Below are 23209 nucleotides of genomic sequence, written 5' to 3'. Positions count from 1 at the left end.
ATCTCAACAGAGAAGGTAAAAAACTATTCGCCTACAATAGAGAACTCACACTGAAGTCCTGTAAACCATGGAAACATACACATCATGTAGGAATCAGTCGTGGTTCAGTCATTTTGCAATGTCAATCCATAAAAATACCCACCTGTTCCTACCACACTTCAACAGCTGTGAATAGTGACATATTCTCCATTCCTGTTATAGTTAGCTGTCGTAATAGCATAAAAAAATACCAGAGTGCTCTTCACAACAGCTCAGCCTCACACCTTAATGTCACACCAATCCCTCATTATGGCAGAAACGCATGCAACATGGTGAAAATTGGTCTGACACAGTCACTCCCAGTGAGGCCCAGACCCGAGCTGATAAGGTTAGCACTTTTGAATATTAGATCCCCCTAGCAAGACGTTTTATATTAATGATTTTATTTCTGAACATGGTCTTAGCTTTTTATTTATAACTTAAGCCTTACTTCAGCTGCTTCAGATACTTTGTTAGTCTTCTCCTCCTAATTTCACTTTTTTATACTCTATTAGACAAAATAAAAGAGGGGGTGGGATCGCCATTATTTTTAAAAAAATATTCTCAATGTTCTTTTTGCAATTTTCCAACATTTGAATACTTAGCAACAATTATCAAAGCACACCAGCCTGTTCTCACTGTGACTGTCTATCGGCCCCATTAAGATGACAAAAACTTCTTTTCTGAGTTTAAGATTTTATGTCCATTGTTCGTACCAGTCATGATAAAAAAACATTTTACTTACATCGAATGATCGTCCAGAGACTGTTGATGTGAAGCATAACATTAAAAATGAAGTTTTTGACAAATTTTCAAGCCTGATGAATACCTTTCCTCCGTCCACCAGTGGCTTAGTTGATGACCTTGTTGACAATTTTAATGATAAATTAAGATTCTCATTAGATACTTTCTCCTGCACAAATCAAAAAAGGCAATTAATTTGCAAATTACCATGGAAAATTACCGCTATTTGTCAGCTCAAAAGAAATTGCCAAAAAGCAGAGAGGCGAAAAGCAAAGTGCATTTTTCCACAACTGACAGTCTTCTAAATCCATCAACTGCTCTCAGTCTTCATAATAACTCAACTCTTAAATGCGAAGAATTTGCTTAATTCTTTAAAAGAAAAAATAGTACCTATTAGAGCCAGCATTGTAAATACAGACACTCAGACTTCCTGGGATCTCCCTGCCCATGGGCCTTCATGTATGAAGTCATCTGTTGATTTGATGTCAGAAGATGCCATATGTGAAGTGGTTAGCAAGATGAAGTCTTGCACTTGTGCTCTAGACCGTATCCCAACCAAGCTGTTTAAATCCTGTTTCCAAAGCCTCTCCCAAGTAACAAGTATAATAAACTCCTCTCTTAATTTTACGCATCTTCCCCACAGCTTTCAAGACCTCAGTGGTAAAACCTCTACTCAAGAACACCAATCTAGAGCTAAACAATTACAGACCTAAGAAAACCAATCTAGAGCTAAACAATTACAGACCTATTCCTAATCTACCTTTCCTTGGTAAACTTTTAGAGAAAATTGTTTTTAATCAACTACTTGTTCATCTAACCAACAACAGCATTTTAGAGAAACTCCAATCTGGTTATCGAAGAAACCACAGCACGGAGACTGAAAGTTATAAATGACCTGAGAATTATTGTGGGTACAAACAACATGGCTGTCCTTCTTCTCTTAGGCCTCAGTACAGCATTTGATACAATCGACCACAAAATTTTAATTGACAGACTTCAGAAATGGGTTGGTCTCTCTGACCATGTTTTAACTCAGTTGCAGTCTTATTTAACTGGTAGACAGTTATTTGTCAGCCTAGGTGCTTATGTATCAGTGACAGATGTATTGAATATGGTGTTCCTCAAGGAGGCATTCTCAGTCCAATATTGTTTTCATTATATATGCTCCCACTTGAAAACATTATTAACCATCACCACATCAATTACCATTTTTATGCTGACAACACACAATTGTCCATCTCTATATCGGCAAACGACCCCAATGCACTGCACATGCTCTCATTGAATGCCTTAATGGATGGATAAAAACTTTTTAAAATGAAATGAGGAGCCAAAGCAGTATTAGAAAAACAGCAGTCAATGCTTGGTGGTCTTAGCAAACAGATTAAAACACAAGTCACAAACTTGGGAGTGATTTTAGACTCTGATTTAAATTTTAATTCTCATTTTAACAAGCTCGTTAAAACATCCTTTTTTCATCTCAGAAATATTGCCAAAGTCAGACCTTTTTATCTCACAGAGATGCTCAAATGCTCATTCACACTTTTATTACTACCCCTTTAGACTATTGTAATTCCCTTTTTACTGGATTATCTAAAAAAGTCTATAAAAAAGTACAGCTAGTTCAAAATGCTGCAGCCAGAGTCTTAACTGAAGCAAATAAAATGGATCACATCCCCCGACTGTTTAAGACACTGAATTGGATACCTGTATCTTTCATAATTGATTTTCAAGTTCTTTTACTTGTTTATAAAGCTTTAAATGACCTTGTTCCTCCCTACATCAGAGATTTTCTTTCGTTTTATGTTCCAGCCAGACCATTAAGGTCCTCCACCACTTCTCTTTTAAATGTTCCTTATGTGTCCCATAAAAGTACCTTCTGTTTTTATGCCCCTAAACTGTTGAACACACTGCCTCTGGATATTAGTATGGAAAGCTCTCTCAGTATTTTTAAAATAAAATTGAAGACCTGTCTTGTTAATCTGGCTTTCAATTTTAATTTGGAGTAATGTTGTAATTTTAGCTTCAATTTTTAAGTTTTAATCATTGGTTTTTATGTCATTTTATCCCTGGTGTTTATTTCATTGACTTTTATTCTATTTTATTCTATTTTCACAACTTTATTGTTTTATTGTTGTAATTTTAAGTCTTGCAAAATTTTATTTATTGTTGTCTATTTCGCTTTCTTTTTTTTTTGTCTGTGTTTTAATCTTGCTATTTGTATGAAAAGTGCTATATAAATAAATTTGAGTTAAGAAGATAGTTTTAAGGACTTCACTACCCATAATTCTCTCATAGCAGAATGGGAAAAACAGTGTTTAAGATGTTAGTTATCTCTTCTTGTTAGCAGCCAAGTTGTGTACACTTCATTATCACGACTTAACGTGCATAACTTTTTTCATTCACTAAAAGAGAGTGTCTGATTTTAAGTCCAGAGTCTCATCTCATCATTTTGAAAGCAGTTAGACTAAGCTACAACACTGTTGTCAAAATAAATCTAAAATCAGCACCATTTTTGTTTTATTTATGTGACAGACTAATAAAAAAAGAACAACAACAGATTGGGAGGGGCCTAACTGACACCACTAATTGACAGGAGATGAGTTCAGCATGTTATCACACATCTCACTGTGGCACTAGGATCGCTCTCCTGAGTCTGATGAGCTGTCACTGACGCAAATGCAATTTTGGGATCAGCATGCACCAGATGATTAGCGTGGTGGATATTACTGAGCACTGGTAGAAATACTGATATGGATTTTATTGCACTGTTTGTACTTCATAATATTTTGAAAGTTGATAGACAGAATTTAATTTTTCATAATGTTTCCTTCTCTGTGACATGTTTTCTTCTGTTTATGGGTAGTCCATATAGCCTGACCAACACTGATATCGATATTTGAGAGTTCTTACTGATACTGATATGTCTTCCAATATTATGAACATTTTTGATAAGGAACCCTTACTTATATATATATATGCAGTATTTTTTTTCCTACATTTTCACTGTTAAAGAATTAACTTTAACTTTTGACAAACTATTTAATGGTTTCAATGTTCCCAAACTACCTCTTTCTGCACTGCCATTTCTTGTTACTGGTTACTTGTTATAAGTAAGATAAGCTAATATCGACTGATTGGCTCACAAGTCCTCTAATAGTGGACTTTTATGTGTCAACATTGGTGCATATTCACTGGTAGAGAGTTTTAACATCCATTTCCACTCCCAAGTAAATGGTTTGAGAATGCTGTTAAAACTCACTCTCCAAGTGAATGAGCAAAATGGAGGCAGAGTGCCCAGAATGGGTTTGAAGCTGTCCCACCTTTTCTTAGCATGTAAATCTGACAAAGGAAACACTTTGGATTAACTGCCATTAGCAGATACACTGTTCAAACTTTTTAGGTCATACTGCTCTTTTCCATAGATGATTCTACATTTCTTTGTGACTTCTGGATCAGTACAACCAGTCAGGAAAGGCAGAGATGCTTCCTGATTGGTAAACATTTTGGAGACTCTCCTTAGTCACTTGCAGCACTGTAATCAGTGTTAATTTATTTATTTATGGTCATGGTACCACTTTATACTAGCATATAAATGTTTTGGCACTTGAATTCAATGTACTGCATCTCCTTCCTAACTGTGTCATCATGACTTACATAAGAGCAAGACATTTTCCTCTGTTCTCTTGTAAATCTCACATATTGCATTTTCTCTAGTTGGTTAGCGTTTTTAATGAAAATGAAACATGGAAATTGTATATTCTTTTTAACTGTGCATCACAAAATGTACAGTGTAGCAACTACACAAGCAACTTTTTACTGACGTGATACTTTGAAGTGAGCAGAAGAGGGAAATTGAAAGAGGATAAGCCAGGCTCGAGGCTAGAGCACAGGCAGACCTTTAGTTGCTCTTTGTGTGTGTGTGTGTGTGTGTGTGTGTGTGCATGCATGAGAGAGAGAGAGAGAGTGTCTGTGTGTATGCATTAGCACACTCTGTCTCACATACACAGACACAAATCTGTTTTGGCTTTTGATTTCCTCTTTTATGAATGTTGATTTCATTTTCAGAATATGTTGGCTTTTGACAGCAAAACAGTCTTGAACAGTTAAAAATCAAGAATGCAAAAATGCTCAGCCAATTGGCAATGAGTTACAGTGTGAATGAAATGTTTTGGGAAGAAATACTGGTCATCTGTGCGTGTGTCGATATTCATGTGCATATTTTGTACCTGTCGTATATGAAATACCAATTGATTTAGTTCTCTTACACTGAGCTCATTTTGCATGTTTTGCAGGGTCACCATGTGGCCTCATCGTTGCCTATCTGAGCTCATTAACCCTCCTCTCCAGTCCTTGAGAAGCCCTCTCAAACTGCTGTTGCCAAAGGGGGCTGTGTGTCTGTGTGTGTGAAAACACACATCTCTCCCCAGCAGATGGTAGTTTCTCCGGCCATACTGTCCCACCAGCCAGACTCCCTTCCAGGGCATGGCCATCTCCACAGCCAGCCCAGCATGCTTCTGGCACCACATTACCCTGCTGACAAGATCCTTTTTATGGATTAAGGGTCCGCAACACGTCTTCAAATGCAGGTCAATACCCTGCTTTCCCCGGCCACTTCAGTCCACTCTGTCCTCGACAAGGACACCAGTTTGTGATATATCCGCTGCAACAATGGAAAAATACTCTGTGCCGGTTGTTTATCTTCCTTGATTCCTGGCACTGTCTCCGTTGGGAATCAAATACAAGTAGGTGGTTCTCAAATGGAGAGTTGGTGAATTGAGAGAACTGTCTCTAGCTGGTGTTGTTGAAATGGGCAGCTGGCCTAGCATTTTGTTTTCATGTCTTCCTGCGCACACACAGCCTACTTGTGTGCATGTGTTTTCCGTCTTTTTGCAAAACAATGTGTTTTCCCAGCGTGTGATGTGGAGAAATGAGCACTGCTGTAGCTATCAAAGATTCCCAATCAAACGCTGCCGTGTTGTCGTCAGATTTTTTCGACAGTTCCTCCAGGAGTTCCTGACAAATTCAGGTATGAGGCTTTTACACCCAAAACATCCATCATTCCGACCTGCAAACGTAGACACAACTAATTCTGTACACCAACACACATACACACATTGGAGCCGGCGTAAACACAAAGTCAAACACACTACCCACCATTCACACTTTGTAACACTGATTGGAAGCTTGCTGTTATTTATAGAGAAGCAAAAATCCAATCTTTTTCAGTGAGCTCCCCGCTGTTTATATTTAGACTTTTTAGTGGAGAGAAAACCTTGTAAAAACCTGGCTGTCAGCATGTGAATCAACATGTGAATGACCCTTATCAAATTTGCTCTGGAATAAATTGTGGTGGAAAGCTGAATATATTTCCATTCATGAATGCCAAATTTAATGGCTGGATGGCCAGAACTGGCACAGGCGGGCCAGTCTCTTGGGCTGCGGCCCTAAGGACTGTCTGTGTGTGTATTTGTATGTGTACAAGTGTGCCTGTACATGTGCAGGTGCCTGTTTTGTTTGTGCATCCAGCGCCTGTGTGTGCACGCGAATCTTATTTGACACAAATTAAAGCCCGAGGTCAGCCTGAAGGTTGAGAGCAGCATTTATGACTCCCTTTTTTTTCCCACCACAAGAATGGACATGTGTGAGTGCCCATGGTTTGTAAAGGTGCTGATGCATGGGAATGTGTTGGTGCTAATGTGAAGATGGATGGAGTGATAATAGGAAAATGAAAGGTGTTTGGATGACGGTACAGACATGTGTACTGTGTGTGAGTGCATGTGATGCTAATGTCAGTTGTCATGCTAATGTCCGTTGTCCTTTTTTTTTTTGTGTTTAACCTTGAGTGGAGCAGATGAGGCAGAGGAGAGTGGCAGTTAGAGAGACATCCATCTGGCTCTGAGAGATGAGTTCAGCTCCACATGCTGATATTCTCTGCAAGAATGAATGGAGAGCACAGTATGATGCCTGCTGAGAGATGGACAGACAGGACTGACTGAAAAATGAGATGGACCGATGGGTAGACAGGAGGATAATGCTTCAAAGTGAGACTCGTCTTTCTTCTCTACCAGACAAAGGCAGAGAGAATGCACTAGAGAGACTGAAGAACCAATTGAATCCAATCAATTCTTGGAAAATTGGAAAACCCTAAACAAATCCATGAATGATAATTTAGCAATCCAAAATGGAGATATTTGGACAAATCACTTTGCAAACCTTTTCAGCAAAATAACAAATAACCCAGACGAAAAAATTACAAATTCTTGAATCAGCAAAAAAAATTCCTGTGACACCCTATTTACAGAAAAAGAATTACTTGAAAAAAATAAACAATCTAAAACCCAGAAAGGCCTGTGGTGTTGATGCCATTTTAAATGAAATGATTAAATGCTCAGACAATAAATTCAAATTGGCTATCCTACAAGTTTTCAATATCGTCCTAACCTCAAACATCTTCCCAGATATTTGGAGCCAAGGGCTGATCAGACCAATTTCCAAAAATGGTGACAAATCTGTGTTAACAGTAATTTAGTAAACTTGTCCTGCAGCATTATAAACAGCAGACTAATGTCCTTCATTGATGAACGCAACATCCTGAGTAAAAGTCAAATTGGATTTCTCCCAAATTACTGCGCATCAGACAACATCTTTGCCCTCCACAGTCTAACTGACAAACACATAAACCAAAACAAAGGCAAAGTCTTTGCATGTTTTGTAGAGTTCAAAAAAGCATTTGATTCGATTTGGCAGGACGGCCTTTTATATAAACTAACTGAAATGGGTGTCAGTGGTAAAACATATGATTTAATAAAATCATTTTACACAAACAACAAATGTGCTGTTAAAATTGGCAAGAAAACAAACATTTGTTTCATCAGGAACATGGACTGAAACAGGGTTGTCCCCTACTCTATTCAACATTTATATTAATGACTTGGCTAAAACACTAGAACAATCTTCAGTGCCTGATATCAAACTACATGACACAGAAGTCAAGTACCTGCTGTATGCAGATAACCTAGTACTAATGTCTCCTACCAAGGAAGGCCTACAGCAGCATTTAGATCATCTTAACAGGTTTTGTCAGACCTGGGTCATGATGGTGAACCTAAAGAAGACGAATATAATGATATTTCAAAAAAGGTCTGGGTATCAGGGTCACAACTATAAATTCTATTTGAACACAGTTGAACTAGAACACAGATCAGTCACCCATTGCCCTGTATGGCAGTGAAGTTTGGGGACCACTCAGCAAACATCTAAATTTTACAAATTGGGACAAACATCCAATCGAAACACTTTGTGTGGATTTCTGTAAAAGTATATTACATCTTCACAGAAAAACTACAAATAATGCCTGCTGAGCAGAACTGGGCCAGTACCCCCTCCAAATTAAAATGGAAAAAAGAGCCATCAAATGCTACAATCACTTCAAAGCAAACAACCCTCAAACATACCACCTCAAAACCCTAAAATACCAAGAGACGAACTGGGAAAAGAGTCCCCTCAGCCAAATGGTCCTGAACTCAGTTCCCTAACCTCCACAAACCTTGCAGTGCTTGACGACAGTCCACAGACAATCTGGCCCGACCAAATGATAACAAGACAAAAAGAAAAATACAACGCTTATTGGAAAGACACTACAAAAACTCAAAGTAAAATGGAGAGTTTAGTGGCCCTAAAACGACAGTACCGTGACTGATGAGACATTGAGAAAGACATTGACTAGGTACAGACTCAGTGGACACAGCCTGGCCATAGAGACTGGTGGTCATAGACAGACCTGGCTGCTAAGGGAGGACAGGCTGTGTTTACTGTGCACACAGACAACAGTGGAGACAGAGATACATTTGTTGCTACACTGTGACAAATATGCAGAATTAGAGCATTATTCTTCCCCAAAATTCTACACAAATATCAAGAATTTGAAATACAATCAGAAAGGGACAAAGGCAAATACCCATTAGGTGAAAAACAACATTGCTGCATACTGAGGGCTAAATATGTGGCCTCTTGCCACAACCTGAGGGACATCCAGTGAAACACCACCAGATTAAATACTGGTTGTTCTTTTTGTGTTCATATTGATTGTTGTTGTTTGTTTGCTTGTTGACTGATTGATTGTCATATTTGAGTTATAATACCCTGTATATTAGGGTTTGTGACATATAGTTATATATTTATTAACTATTATTATTGTTAAAATTTGTTTGCTTTAGCAATATAAGCACTGTCTTTTTATACCAATAAAGCCAAATTGAAATTGAAATTTAAAATTGAAAGAATGGGGCGAAAAAGACATTCAAAAGTCTTTTTTCTTGCCGTATTGCTGCATGTGTGTGTTCGCATAAGTAATGCCATTGTGTCCTTATCATTGTGTGCGTACATACGTGCATATCACAGTCAGTAAAGCCAGGGCTGTGTGTACTTTGCCCCGCTAAGAAGCTCCCCTGGGGTGGTATTGTAATCCTTGCTGTAAGAGATCTCTGTAGAAGAAGGCCTCAACTGGGGCTTTTGTCTTTGTGTGATTATCTGTGCTTTTCATGTACAGGCCACCCATTATTCCCACAGGCTATTCAAGCTATGGGGATTCATACAAGCTCGCTGCAGGCAGAAGCACTTAAGTTAGCGGTAAAAAAAGCAACATGGGGACACTGTAATATGTACGGTAATGATCCAAAAGAATGCTTTCAATATGCACTGCATCACCAATGAACTGTATGCAATCTCTGAAGCAAAATAGGGTACAGGAGACATATAATGCAAATATAAGCAAAAGCAGAACCTGCATTTCCTCTTTTGATATTACCATAAAGAAAGTAGCTCCTGTAAGTGCTCCTACAGTCGATGTTTTGCTCCTTGGCATGTTGCCACAGTCAAGGTTCAATGACAGGAAGCCCTGATGATGATAAAAGGAAACCAGCTTCCAAAACTCATCAATAATGCATGCAGATTTGTTTGTGCGTATGTTGAGTTCTATTTTTTGCCCCAGTGTCTGTGATACTGGCAATGTTTTTAAAAGTTACGCTGAAAATGTCTACACTGTTGCCTGAGATGTGTGTTTAAATTATGCTCATTTTATTGATGATCCCTTGCTTTAGTTGGCACCTAACAAAGGAGCTACTGCGAGATCAGCCGTGCTAACAAGTTACATTATGTCGTAAATGAATCCTGCTGCAAGCCCTTGATATTTAACATACAGTACAAACATTAAACACGACCCTCATCATGTTATATTTGTGTTGACTGTAACAGAGAGGTTTTGATTCAGTGCTCGCTATTTTCTGCAACCATAGTTTGTGGCATTATTGCCTCCACAGTTCTCTTAACCCCTCCTCTCAACAGTGATTGTCCAATTATAGTTTAGCAACCCTAACTTTGGAGGGTGGTCTCATAGCCTTTCCAAAACCAAAACTACAAGAGCAAAAGTGTAAAGAATAGGTTAAATAGTATGTTTCTCTGCTCTAACATAAGCTGCAAGGGTTAGCATGTCTGGATAACTAGCTTACTACTTAGCTAGCCCATTACTTCCAAGGCTAAGGAGCATCATTATTTTGTGAGATTACAGGTTGCGTTAAAACAAACAAAGAAACAAATAAACAAAAACTTCAGGATAACATATCCACTGAGAATAGTTTTACTTCACTCTGTGGGAGCCGGTTCTGGATACTAACAGGGTTTGGGGTAATGTTAGCAGCTCTGTCCTGCTCCTTATTTTATATAGAGAAGTTTAAACTGCAGCTAAACTTGTATAAGGTTAAAAGTGAAACATACTATTTGAAAATACAAACAATAAACCTTAAGAAGCCAACCCGTTATGTTGGAATAAAAAAAATTCTAAAAGAAGAATGCTGTTCTTTATTTCCATGTCTTCCACGTGGACTGGTGAGAATGCCAACTTTTTGAGTATGGGACAGCTTTAGTCTCAGGCTTTTAGTACGATATCATGTACCATATGTAGCAATCAAGTACACAAGACCCTTTTACAGGATTCCCTTTAAATAAGTCAGCTTTAAACATTATTCATTTCAGCCAGCAAATAGGTGGTGGCCAGCGAGAAATGAGACACCTGCATTTGTCATGTCTCTGTCTGAAATCAAGGACTCATTATTTAAAACATGACTTGAAAATTTGCTGTTGGCTAACTGCATATGTGCCGTGTGAGGATTCAAAGTTTGACAGACATAGCATCAGTAACTAAGAGGGTCAGCAGTCAATAGAGAAAAAAACTGAATTTTAAGCTTCTTAAACGTAGGCCTATAATAATATTTATTCCAAGTCCCTAATATTGGATTACACTGGTGTTCGTGATATTTTGTCCACCACGTGTAGCCTACATACAGTACAGTACTTCCTCTTATAATGAGCATATGTAAATTCAGACTCACAAACTTATCTTGTATACATACATACCAGTAGTGCTCTTGTAAGTTATTAATGATGTTGTGGAAATTGTGTAACAATAGTCGGAGCCACAGTTTACCTCCAGAGCAAATGGGAAAGTTCTGTTTTCAAGCAGAGCTCGTTAAAGATTCATGTGACTTGAATTGGTTATCTGAAACAGGGAAGGAAGAGTGACATCGCACTGTCTCTCGATAAAGTCTCCCAACTCTGCACTTCTCACCTCATACACTCACCACAGTCACTTTTAAAATACCTCCAGTTTTAGATTCCCTTCCATGCATAAGGGAACAGGCACCATTTTAGTCACTGCAGCTGTCCAGCAAAATTTACTACAACCAAGGGAAGTAATGGCCACTTATCTCTCTTGTACACAAATGTAGTTGATTTACAGGAATTCCTACTTGCTATTCAATATTTATAGTCAGATAAAATGCCAGGAAAGGAGGTTTGAATGTGGAGTAGGGAGGGAGGGAAGCGATTCTGAAATATGCATGAGTGCACATATGCAGCACCGGCTATTTTGACGTGCACTGCTACTCTGTGCGGAAATGAGGCAAGGCTGAGTCACCGCAAGAAAAAGTCTGGGAAAAAGTAGAAGACTGAAAAGTGACCATCTAGATGTATTCAGACATTTTTACCTCTGGTTTAACTTATGGTTGAGATCTGCACTGCCTGCCTGCACCTAGAGACATAGATATGCATTCATGTTTCTTTCATTTGACTTCTTCAAATATGACTTTTTAGTTTTTTGACATAAAGTAAGTCCTGTAGGAAGTCTGAGATTTCTCACTCAAATTTTCTGCAAATTACCTCTCAATGGCTGAAATCTGATTTTTCACAACATTAAACACAAAGTGAGAAAGTGGTTGCAGATATTCAGGCACTGCAGTGTTTTTATGAAGAAAAAAAAAAAGATGTTAGCTCTGAAGCTTGGTAGTGACACACTCTGATCAGTATGATCAGTCTCCTTGGTGTGCTGGTATGATCATATATATTAAAAACTGGAGAATGAGCTTACAGGTCAGTGTGGACTTTATGTTCTTCCCAGGTCATAAATATGTCCAGTACTTGTTAATTATGAATATGCAAGTAGATGGAGAGTACAATATACAGTATATATGATAACTGACTGGTATGTACAAACAAATATTCCTAACGTTCAAAGGTTTGTCGACTTTCTCATTGTGTCCTCATTTTCTGGGTATAATTGATACACTATTAAGTGGAAACATGAGTTTTAAAACTTGCATCCATCCTTTATAGCACTTGCAGCTCTGAAAGCTATTGTACACATGTTTGAACATTGTTTATACATTATACATTGTTCCATGTATAAATCTTCAATCAATTTAAATAGTTGTACAGTTTAATAATTCAATTTTTCATAAATCTGAGCAGGGAATGGCTCAGAGATGATTTGTGCAATTTGACATTTACAGTGCCTGAACGCTCTTGATGCTGCCTGAGGAAAAATATATCCGACAGTATCTTGTATGTAGACGTACATTCATCAACAACCTTGCTAACTGTGGTGACTGGCAGGCAGCTGAATGATGACAGCTGAGGTGACACAATGGCGATGTGTCACTTAAAAGCAGTGCGGGTCAGTTTGTGGTTAAATTTTGTTCAAAATTGTTTGTTACAAGTTGTTTCTTAAGCAGAGCTCCATCTAGAACATACAAACTCAGTAGGCGACTTCGGTCCGGATCCAAACCGAAACAGCAATTTAATCTGGACCGTAGTCACCTATTGAGTATCCATGTTCAAGGTGAAACAATTTGCATGTTCAAAGCCCTGACCCACAATCAGTGCACAGCTCCCACATCAAGTTTCATGTGTCATGCCATAGTAAGCTCTTGCATGAGCAGCATATTTTGGAAGTTGGGATTTATGTGTGGATAGCTGATAAAAGGTTACACAGATGATTGATTGTTTTGGACAGAAAAGATATGTCAAACACATTATGAAAAAGTAGCAAAAGGATTCTATCAGGATTAGAGAAATGCCACTCAAAATGTGCATGTTGCTTGTAAATAATTTCATTTAGGCTAATAAGATGAATTCTAAATAACTCAAACTGTCACTAATGGAAATGGGTATGTCATAGACCTCAAAACATAATCTGATGAACAAATCTGATTCAGGCCCAGAATTTCTCAGCCACCAGCAGGTGCACAGAGTCCCACATAACTAGTGTAAATCAGCTCTGTAAAAATCTGTAATTCAGACATACACTATACTGGTTGTCAACTATTCTATACAGCCTTACACTTCCACATCTGGCTTTTCCCAGAATTGACCCCAGACCCCATTCTTTCTATAGAAGAATATAGTAAAAAGAGGAAAGCAGTCAATCCAAGTGTTTATCCACTGTCACCTGTGACAGCACCATGATTGACAGAGATTTGTGGAAATGTGTGTGTGTGTACGTGTGTGTGTGTGCGTGTGTGTGTGTGTGCGCATACATGCACGCACACAATGTGAAGTGGATGAGATAATACTTTCTTAAGAAGCAGCTAGTAGCTCTGCTGAGAATGTAGCTGAGACACAAAAGCCTTTTCAATCTGTCAAGATACAACTACAACTCTGTCTCCCTGTGCTTTCGCTGTCTGACACATGATTGAGGGGAAACCTGTGCTTCCTAACAGATATCCTCACTAACTGGCTTCCAGCATGGACATGGTATTGTCTTATTAACCTTATATTGTGTACATTGGCTTAAGGAAATTTAATCTTGGCATGTATGTACACTGTGATGCAGAGCTGAGCCCAAACGTAAAATGAACGTGGGTTACTAGTAATGCCTTGTATTATCTTCATATCCATGAAGGTCACAGATACATATATGCTGCATATCGTATTATGATAATTGCCACAGTTTCCATGCCAGTACTATTGAATTATGTACAACATGATTGATAGGCACTGCCTCGGAGAATTAAAATATAATGGATACAAGAATGAATGCAAAATGCACAGCGGTATTTGTGAGAATTTGCAGAGTGTTGACATGATTCTAATATTTGTACCTGACACGCGTCAGAAATAGGATTCTCTGCCTGCCGACACTGATTTCAAACGCGAGAAGGAAGATCATGTCAAGGAGGCGTATGTCACTCGTCTCTCCCCTCAATGTGCAGCTCAGCAGGCATCACAATGTTTTGCACATTCAATTTCCTGTGTTTAAATCTGACACGCAGGTTTTGTTTTCGTTTTCCCTTTACCAAACTGAATATGATAATGTCACTTGGGAATTGCTAGATGAAAAGATTTCCATGGTGCCGTCAGCTTTTTTCGCTGAGGACATGAATTGAACAGTAGGCGCAGGGTTTGGAACCAATACAGCATGCATTATAATGAAATCATCTTTTTTTTCCGTTCAGAGAAGCTATGCATTGAAAATGGAGTTTGCAAACCAAATTGGATTAGAAATGGTGGATATTTTGTTAGGTATCTCTCCAATTTCACAGTGTGTGTATTTGTGTGTGTGTGTGTTTGTGTGTGTTTGCGTGTGGGTTTGTGTGAGTGTGCACCTTCTTGAATGCTGTAGGATTCTTAATAGGTTTGGGCCGGTATCACCTTCTACCATCGTAACATTGTGATTTAAAAGCCCCCGCACCCCACCTCATCTCCTGGTCCACCCCAACACTAGGGCGCACACATACACACATACAGACACACCAATTTAGTATGGCCAGCCCAGATCAAATCTGCAGTAAACTACACCAAGTGGAGACTGACAGTAGCCACATATACTGGAATTACAAAATGACAAAAAAGTCAGATGAGTGTACTGATACCTTTTTTTAGCAACCAAGTTTGTCGCCAAATGATCTACTTTATGAGGTATCAGGCTATGGCATAGGCTATAAGGAGGAAAAGTAAGGAAAGACCGGGTGAGAAGGTGAGGATGGGCTGTGAATGGGCTCAAATGTGCAAAAAATAGATATCCAAAATACATACGTATAAAAAGAATAAAGGAAAGTAAAAAAATCACATCAATACAACAAGTGGAGCCATAACCTACAGTAAATGTGTCAGGGTTTGTTCCTTCAGCATGTTGCAGACTTAGAGAAGGATCAAGTGTAGTTTACAAATGTAAATCCAGTTCTAATTAAATCTTTTGTTTCACAGCTTTGAAAAAGGGCCGATTCTGGATCACTCCTGACCCCTACCACAATGACGACAACATCCAGATTGGACGTGAAGTCAAAATATCTTGTCAGGTACAGTCAAAGTGAACATGCATTACATAACAAGTTAAATGTAGAGTCATTCTGGAGAAAGATTGTTGATATTTCAACTAAACACCCAAATAAATACAGCCCTCCCTTCGTGCTCTGGACAGCTGCTCTGATGAGTTCCCCCTGTGCACAAGCACAAATGTCCTCTGCTGATTGGCTGGAATAGTGTTGTGTGGCAGATTTTTCGCTGAATTTGACAAAAAGTGTATTGAACAATCTTTCTGCAGAATCTCTGGCTCTACCTTTAACGTAAGTCACTCATCAACCATTCATGTTAATATAACCCAAATAACATGTTGAATGTCATAGGTGGAGGCAACACCACCAGAGGAGCTGACGTTTAGCTGGCTGAAGAATGGCCGTGCCCTGCGGAGCTCAGAGCGCATGGTCATCACCCAGACGGACCCCGACATTTCCCCCGGTACCACCAACCTGGACATCATAGACCTCAAGTTCACTGACTTCGGCACCTACACCTGCGTGGCTGCGCTGAAGGGAGGAGGCATCCCTGAGATCAGCATTGACGTCAACATCTCTTCCACAACTGGTGAGTCTCACACCCCTTTTTGTCAGTGACGCATCTACACACCTCCCCCAACACATATGACACACACATTACAGCTACTGTAGTCACACACACATGCTGTACAAGATGATTGAGAAGAAATTGAAAAAGCCTATTGACAGAGCAAAGAAAAAAAATGGTTACTTTTTTGTTGTTACTTCAATCTTATAAGTTATAATGTAGTTTTACTCAGGTTAAGTCCAGTCATTTAAGTAATACAAGCAGTCAGATGTCGCTAAACACATTTCCAATTTCCCCAGTTATCTATTATTATTATATCTATTAGAGGTGGACAGATTAATCAGTTTGGCCGATTAATCACTGCCGATATGACGTTTCACAAATGGAATCAGTGGAACTCGGCTCGGATAGTGGCCAATGGCTGTGGTCACGTGGGGACGTACATCACCATTTTGCATGGTAATCAGGGTTTTCCCTACCATTACAAGACTCAGGCGCAGTGCCCAAGTGTTTTTTCACAGTGCCTAAGCCAAATGAACAGAAAAAAAACTAAACGTGTACATGCGCCAAGTGAACAGCTGAGCAGAGAGGCCAATGGACACAATGAAGTGAACCAGGTGAAGTGAAGATAACTTGAAGATTACTCTAGTTGACAACAACTACGCTCATTACTGTGAGTGCAATACAACCTTCAAAAAAAGCCAATAAGTCATTTATCAAACCACCTGTTCAACAAGCATAAACATGTAGAAAAGCACTATTTCCACCTCCTGGTATCTTTTACACAACCACAACACGCTGGTTAGGCTAATAGCAAATTGTTACAAACAAGCTAAAATGAAAGCTGTCCGTATGTCTTACTGTTTATCTTTGCCACAAATCTTAAAACTTGTTAAATTCTTGTAAGCGCAGCTACTGGCTGAGACAGCTTTTTTCCTGCTCCAAACTATCGTTATTATATCAGCCTTTAAAAATCCACCATCAGTCGACCGCTAATATCTATATTATTATATAATTATTTCTATTTATTTAGAAGTAAAAACTAAGGGGAACACACTGTAAATGTCAGTTTTAATTATCCATTGCACAGTTAAACTCCATGTGCTTACAACTATGGTAAGTACAGTTTAGGTCAAAGTTGAGCCAGGAAATGATTATCCAAGATTTAATGAGCGTTTACAACTGACAGTTGTAAAAATAACTTCAGTGTTTACCTCGGTTTTCGCACAGTGGTTTATATTGTATAACTCAAACTTGAGAAATATTAGCTGCTCTGTGCACTTTGTTGTGAAACTTTTTTGGCCAAACCTGAAGTAATATGACCAAGTTGTAAGAAAATTGATTTTTCCTTTATAGGGTTAGCTTACTTTAATTCTAACAAACATACTTTCTTACTTACCTCTAGTAGTATCTATCAATATTGACAGTTTGTTTTATCTGTCAAGGTTTTCACATATTTGCCAATGAGAATTTTGCACACCAATAAAATGGCGGTGAATGGAGGTTTGCCTGTGGAGTTCACAGCTTTTACCTTCATTATAAAATAGTTGCCAATAAAAATGGCCAATTGACAGTGAGGTTTGGATTGTCCAGATATTTTTACAACTAAAATAAATGTCAAACCTTTATATGTGCAAACAAAATTCCATTCACTTCTGTTGTATTGGAGTCTCAAAGGCAGATATCACAAACCTTTGGCAGAAAAACCAAAACATACCAGAATTGTATTAGGCTGTTGTTCACTGCCTGACTAAATTCCAGTTTTCTGCCCCAGGCTGAAAATGCTCAAAAAGCACTGTCTTCTACTCTAATTCTTAGTTAGTGCACACAGAAATTTGTTACAGTACCAATAACACTGCATTGCAATGACTGTTCAATTGGATTCCTGTGAACCAAAGCTGATTCCCATCAGTCCAACTAATCAGAGACTAAACATCCATCGTCTTTCCATCTAATTGGCTGCTTCCACCACTGTTCTGACTAATGTTCGTATACATGTATACAGCATGTTAATAACACAACATACCAGTCCACCTTGTCTACTGAGCTGCATCATTGTAGTTTCAATCATGGCATGTTGAGTTGTAGCTAATCGCATAGAAACAGAACAATGTTACAGCAGCTGCTCATTGTGTCTGTCAATTTAATTTTCTGCTGCTTTATTGTACATCAGTTGTTTCAAAAGATGGCAAGACGTAGGTGTTTATAATAAAATCAGGAATACGTTGTAAAAAGAATAATCAAAGGATAAAATCAGCTGTCAAACAAATTTATTTTTCTATCTATTGTTTTAGACTTTAACATCAATCAACATCTAACATCTTGTCAGATTTTATGAGACGAAGTCTGGAACCGCTTCACAGGAAAAACAAAAGAGAGCCTGACTTTTAGAAGATTGCTACATAGCACATTTAGTACAGTTAACAATATGCTTTGTGCTTACTCGCTTCCTGCAGTCTCGACAATAACGGTGAAATGCAGTGGTTAGAGAGACAAAGCGATAACACATGTAATAGGACAGGAATGATGGTCTTTATCTGTAATCTCCAGTGTGAGGTCAATCAATGAGCTGCAAATGTGTGGCAATGCTCCAGTGTCACCACACATTACTTCATCCCCCATCGACTCCACCGAGGGATGTGACCCCATCGACTCCACGCCTCAAAGACGCCACGATTGGGAGTCTCCACTTACTGCTCAGCCATCACAGATTTCCAGATTTTCCATGTGGGGGGATTCCCATTGGGTTGCTGTTTGCCGCTTGCACGGGAGATATTTGTTTTTGCTTTGAATTTACTGCTGGTGTGTTCGGTACTGATAAGTGACTTTTTGGTTTGTGTGATGTTTTTCACGACTTGTGATTGGGTTTTGTAGTGAGCTTTATTTCCCCTTTTGCACTCACAGTTAGAGGCGCGCACACACATCGACAAACACATTCGCACACCCTTACTCCCTCTAACCGCCTTGTTTTCTATCACACACACACCTCGCTGCCACTCACAGCGTGAACATGAAAGCAGTGTGTCGACCTTGGGTGCATAATTATTGTTAGATAATCCTTTGATAATCCCTGCGCTATAAAACAGTGGGATCAATCGCACCTGCCAAGATTGTTTCCTCATTATCTTTTAAGTAGTGCAGTCTCTTCTTTTGGAGTGCCTGGGCGATGCCAATGCATTAACACAGACCCCTTTAATGTGTAAAAAGATACTGCTGTCTGACAGAGGAAATAGCCAAGGAAATGACTGACTCCATTGTGATCATATGAAATGAAAGGTTTCCTTAAGGCTTAGATGTGATTGTTTGTTAAGCTTTCATTGTTCCAGTCAGATATGTGGGTATGAAATATTTAGAAAGTGTTGCGTTGTCATAGAGCTAGCCCCGTCACTGGAAATAATATATTGAGTTTTTGCTTGTGCCAGTTACAGTTTACCTGCTTTACCTGGATCTGACTGGGCTGTTTTCCTAGAGAACGTCTATTATGTGTGGTGTTTCTTTCTATCAGATTGATGCCATGAATCAGAGATGTGTCTTCACTGAGCGGCACAGTATAGCTGCTGTGTACTAAAGCGCCTTGTGCCGCTGCCTTGCCATACGCCTGCAGCCTGTTTTGGGGTGAATAAGCCCTTGTTTTGTTCCTCTGCCTGTTCTCCTGAAGGGAGAAAACCCGAGCTGCAATTAGAAGTCTTAATAAAAGCGTTTAGAGGAGATTACGCTGCAGGTCTGCCAGGGTTTCGTGCTGGGGAAGTGGTTGGAAAGCGATTGAGCCTAAAGTGTCTCTATTCTGAACACTTTGGAGCTCGCTGGCTGTTCCAGCATTGGCTCCAGCTCCAGATTCCAAACCCGGGCTTAGCCCCAGCCCACAGCATGTCTTTATAAAAGAGAATATTTATTATCTTCCATTCTTTCAACTTTTGATGAACACAGATTTCAACAGCTTTCATGATTTTTCCCTTTTGAAAAACAGCACTAATATTTACCATCATGACACACTCATTAAATAAGCAACTTCTTTTCTCGTCGGGGCGCCTAGAGATGGCAAGGCTAATGCTTATTTATGAGCGTGGTCTGGAAAATGAAGACACAGACCTCCCCTTTGAATACTGTCAGGATTAAGAACCACAGGAAAAGGCAAAAAGAGTTACGAGCTGTAGTGTAAAACATTAAACATACCATAAACTTCTAACAGGAACTAGCTGATTAATCCTCTCACTAGCCCATGTGTTAAATGTGTGTTTCATGGGTGTGTCTTTCTGGATTACTGTTAGATGATATTACCATTACTGCAATATGATTATTGCTGTTATGATTATTGACATTCTCTAGCTGTGACTCTGAAATGTTATATGTCTTCAGATTGAGAGATTAAACTTTGATAGAATGTACAGTTATTACAGACGGATTCTTGACATTTAAAGCCGGTTTTCAACACTGATTTATAAAGCTGATACCAACTTATTGCATCCGCTGTATCATAATTACTACAAACACTGGATTCCTACCAACCTGGCTTAAGAAAACTACATAACCATTCGTTGATCTCTAATTTTAAAAAGGCTGCAATATTAGGGGGAAAAGTCTCTGTTGATTAAAATCAACACATTGCAACTTGTCAGCACATCACAGTAGCTCATCCTCTGTCTGACTGATGATCACAAAGTAAGCATTAGGATTGAAAGTCACCTCTCTCTTCTTGTGCGGGGGGATAAATCCTTTCATGATGAGCCCCTCAATTAGTACCCTGCTCACACCTGAAACTCTGGCACCACCCAGCGTTTCTGTCACTCTCAAGAATCACTGCAGTTAATGAATTAAGCAAATCAATTAAGTGCTCAGTTGATTAAAAAAATGAGCTGGTTTAATAAACACAGTTTTTTTTCTGAGATGAATTTGAGTCATACGAAGCTTGCGGCAGGCCTGCTCGTCTGTTGTCTATCCTTTTTTCACCCGTCCCGTTGTCTGTTTGACTCTGATTGGTCATGAGTTGCCATCATCTAAATGACCGTGCCACAGGTGACTCTAGCAGGGATAGTATGACCACTGGCTGTTGGATGCACTGATGTGCTTGTTTCAGCAGCAAATTCACTGACCCTGATAAAGAGAGACCTGGTCTGCACCCTGTTGGGTGCAGAGGTTCAACTGTTGTTTGGTCACTCTAAGGGGAAACAAGGCTTTTTTCCCTCAAGTTTGGATACGTGGAGTTCTCACAGAATGTGGTTCTTTGTTGATATTGATCATGTAATCTTTGATTGCTTTTTTTTTGTATATTATTTGTACAGTAGGAAATCCTGTCCAACAACTGGTAAAAACTATCATCCTGTAAGCAGTGTATCTATCTTACTTGTTTGTGTTTGTGTTTTGTAATTGCTGTGTCAAAAATTACATGAAGTGTAGCCCAATTTCAAATTCAGACAGAGAAAAAAACAAAAACGCAAGCTTCTCATTTCTCGCTAACAACCAATCAACTGTCACTGGCAGATTTTGTCAGCTGTAGCTAGCTAGCTAATTAAGCTAATGTTAGTTCCATTAATTGATTGACAACACTGTCTTTCATGTTTCCAGTTGACTTGTTTTAAAATGGGAACCTAGTAAAAGGGACTTTAACATGCTGCACATATGATAATGTGCTAAAAGACTGAGGCTAAAGCTACATGGCCAGGCAAAAAGTCATCCTCACCAGCTGATGACCCAAGTAGAAAACATGAAAATAAAAGAGCATCAAGCTACTTGGTCCCAGTAATAAAAGTATGATAAATGAAAATATAAGATCAGACTGTTATATTGCTCTAACATAACTGTCTGGCTGCTTAGCTTACATACTTGTTTGTATTTTCAAACAGTATTTATCTCTTTTATTGTTACAAGAGGAAAGGCTGTTAGAATGATGACTAACCAATGTGTTTGGGAAGTGTTCTCAGGTAACAACTTTAGCTGTGGTTGATTCACTCATCCCAATTGTAATAAAGAGCCTGATAGAGCCAAAACTCTAATAGCATCCAGGAGCAGCTTACACACAGTGGGGAAATACTACTCAGTGGATGTTGTAGTCATGAATTGGACTCTTGTAACTCCTCAAACTAATGTTGTTAGTTAATCATGTACCCTTTGGACTTGGAAGAAATGCTACTGTGAGTAAAATAGCTAGTTTGCTATATATGCTAACTAGATTGCATCTTATGTTAGAGCAGACAAACATAGTGTTTAATCCATCCTTTACATATTTGCTATGATGTTTGTGGTTTAGGAAAAGCGGAAAAAAAAAACCAACCCAAAAAACGATCCTCCAAACTCTAAATACTGAGCCTCCATTTTACTACAGCTCCATGCACAGTGTTTCAACATGTGGAGAAATCCAAAACAGTTGCCAAGCTTTGATTGGACAATCGCTGTTCAGAGGAGCGATTTAGCCAACGGTAAATTTAGTAGCATATGTGTCTGTAATGACTAAACAGAGGAACTGTGATATGACTTATAAAACCCCTTCTACATTGAAAAGATTGTCCAGTCCATGCAGTTGAAATAGAAAACAAAAAGAATATGAAAAGAAAAGTGGGCATAAACTGTATCTGTGCAATCAATCCTAAAACCCTAACATTAAATATCTCTAACCACTGTATGATGCAAAATTAAGTAACAAACTACAAAACAACTAAAATAATCACATCTTAGAGCTGTAGACCTTTAATGGCTTAATTGGCTTGGATTATCAAGGCAATAGATGATCGGAAAAAAGCCCAGTGAGCAATGAACTGGGATGAAGGGGCCTAACAGCTGTCCCACAGCTGGGATGCTGTCCCGAAAAATCTGCCATATGACAACAGTAGATGCCACGGTCATACCACTTCTAGACGGATAGGCATATCACCACCTGGCAGCATATGTCACTACAACACCTGTGATGTTCTCTGAGAAAGGCCATAGTTGCTGAAACTGTCAGGGTAGAAAAACACTCTGTAAACAGAAACACCTACAGTTATAAAGGTTGCAGAATCACAGTGGTAGTAGAGATTGTAGGTATACTAAGTCTGTAAAATATGTTAATAAGACTAGATAACTTGGCACATTATGCCCAGTATACCTGCATGTAGCCTCAACTGCACCACCTGAAGTCATGCTTTATGGAGGTGGCCATCTGGGAAATCACCTCCCTGTCCAGCTGGAAAAACCTGGGAGGGAAACATGAATAAGAAACACTTCCCTCCCTCATTAACTACTGTCGATGCCCCTTGAGCGATACATAAACTCTGGTCCTTTCAGGGGAGTCGCAGAAAGA

At 39.0% G+C, this 23209-nt stretch overlaps 1 protein-coding gene across 7 annotated transcripts in view; it reads left to right on the top strand.

The window, feature by feature from the left end:
- Nucleotides 1-23209, top strand: part of LOC121882202 (MAM domain-containing glycosylphosphatidylinositol anchor protein 2-like) — a 181359-nt gene that overhangs the window by 99804 nt on the left and 58346 nt on the right. For all 7 annotated transcript variants that reach the window (XM_042390244.1, XM_042390243.1, XM_042390240.1 and 4 more), the window contains exons 7-8: nt 15301-15392; nt 15720-15957. In XM_042390244.1, the coding sequence (XP_042246178.1) occupies nt 15301-15392; nt 15720-15957 (330 nt within the window). The remainder of the gene's footprint in view (nt 1-15300; nt 15393-15719; nt 15958-23209) is intronic.

This window comes from Thunnus maccoyii, chromosome 17 (genome assembly GCF_910596095.1).
Source record: "Thunnus maccoyii chromosome 17, fThuMac1.1, whole genome shotgun sequence".
Lineage (NCBI taxonomy): Eukaryota > Metazoa > Chordata > Actinopteri > Scombriformes > Scombridae > Thunnus > Thunnus maccoyii.
This window is presented reverse-complemented; position numbering and strand designations above follow the sequence as displayed.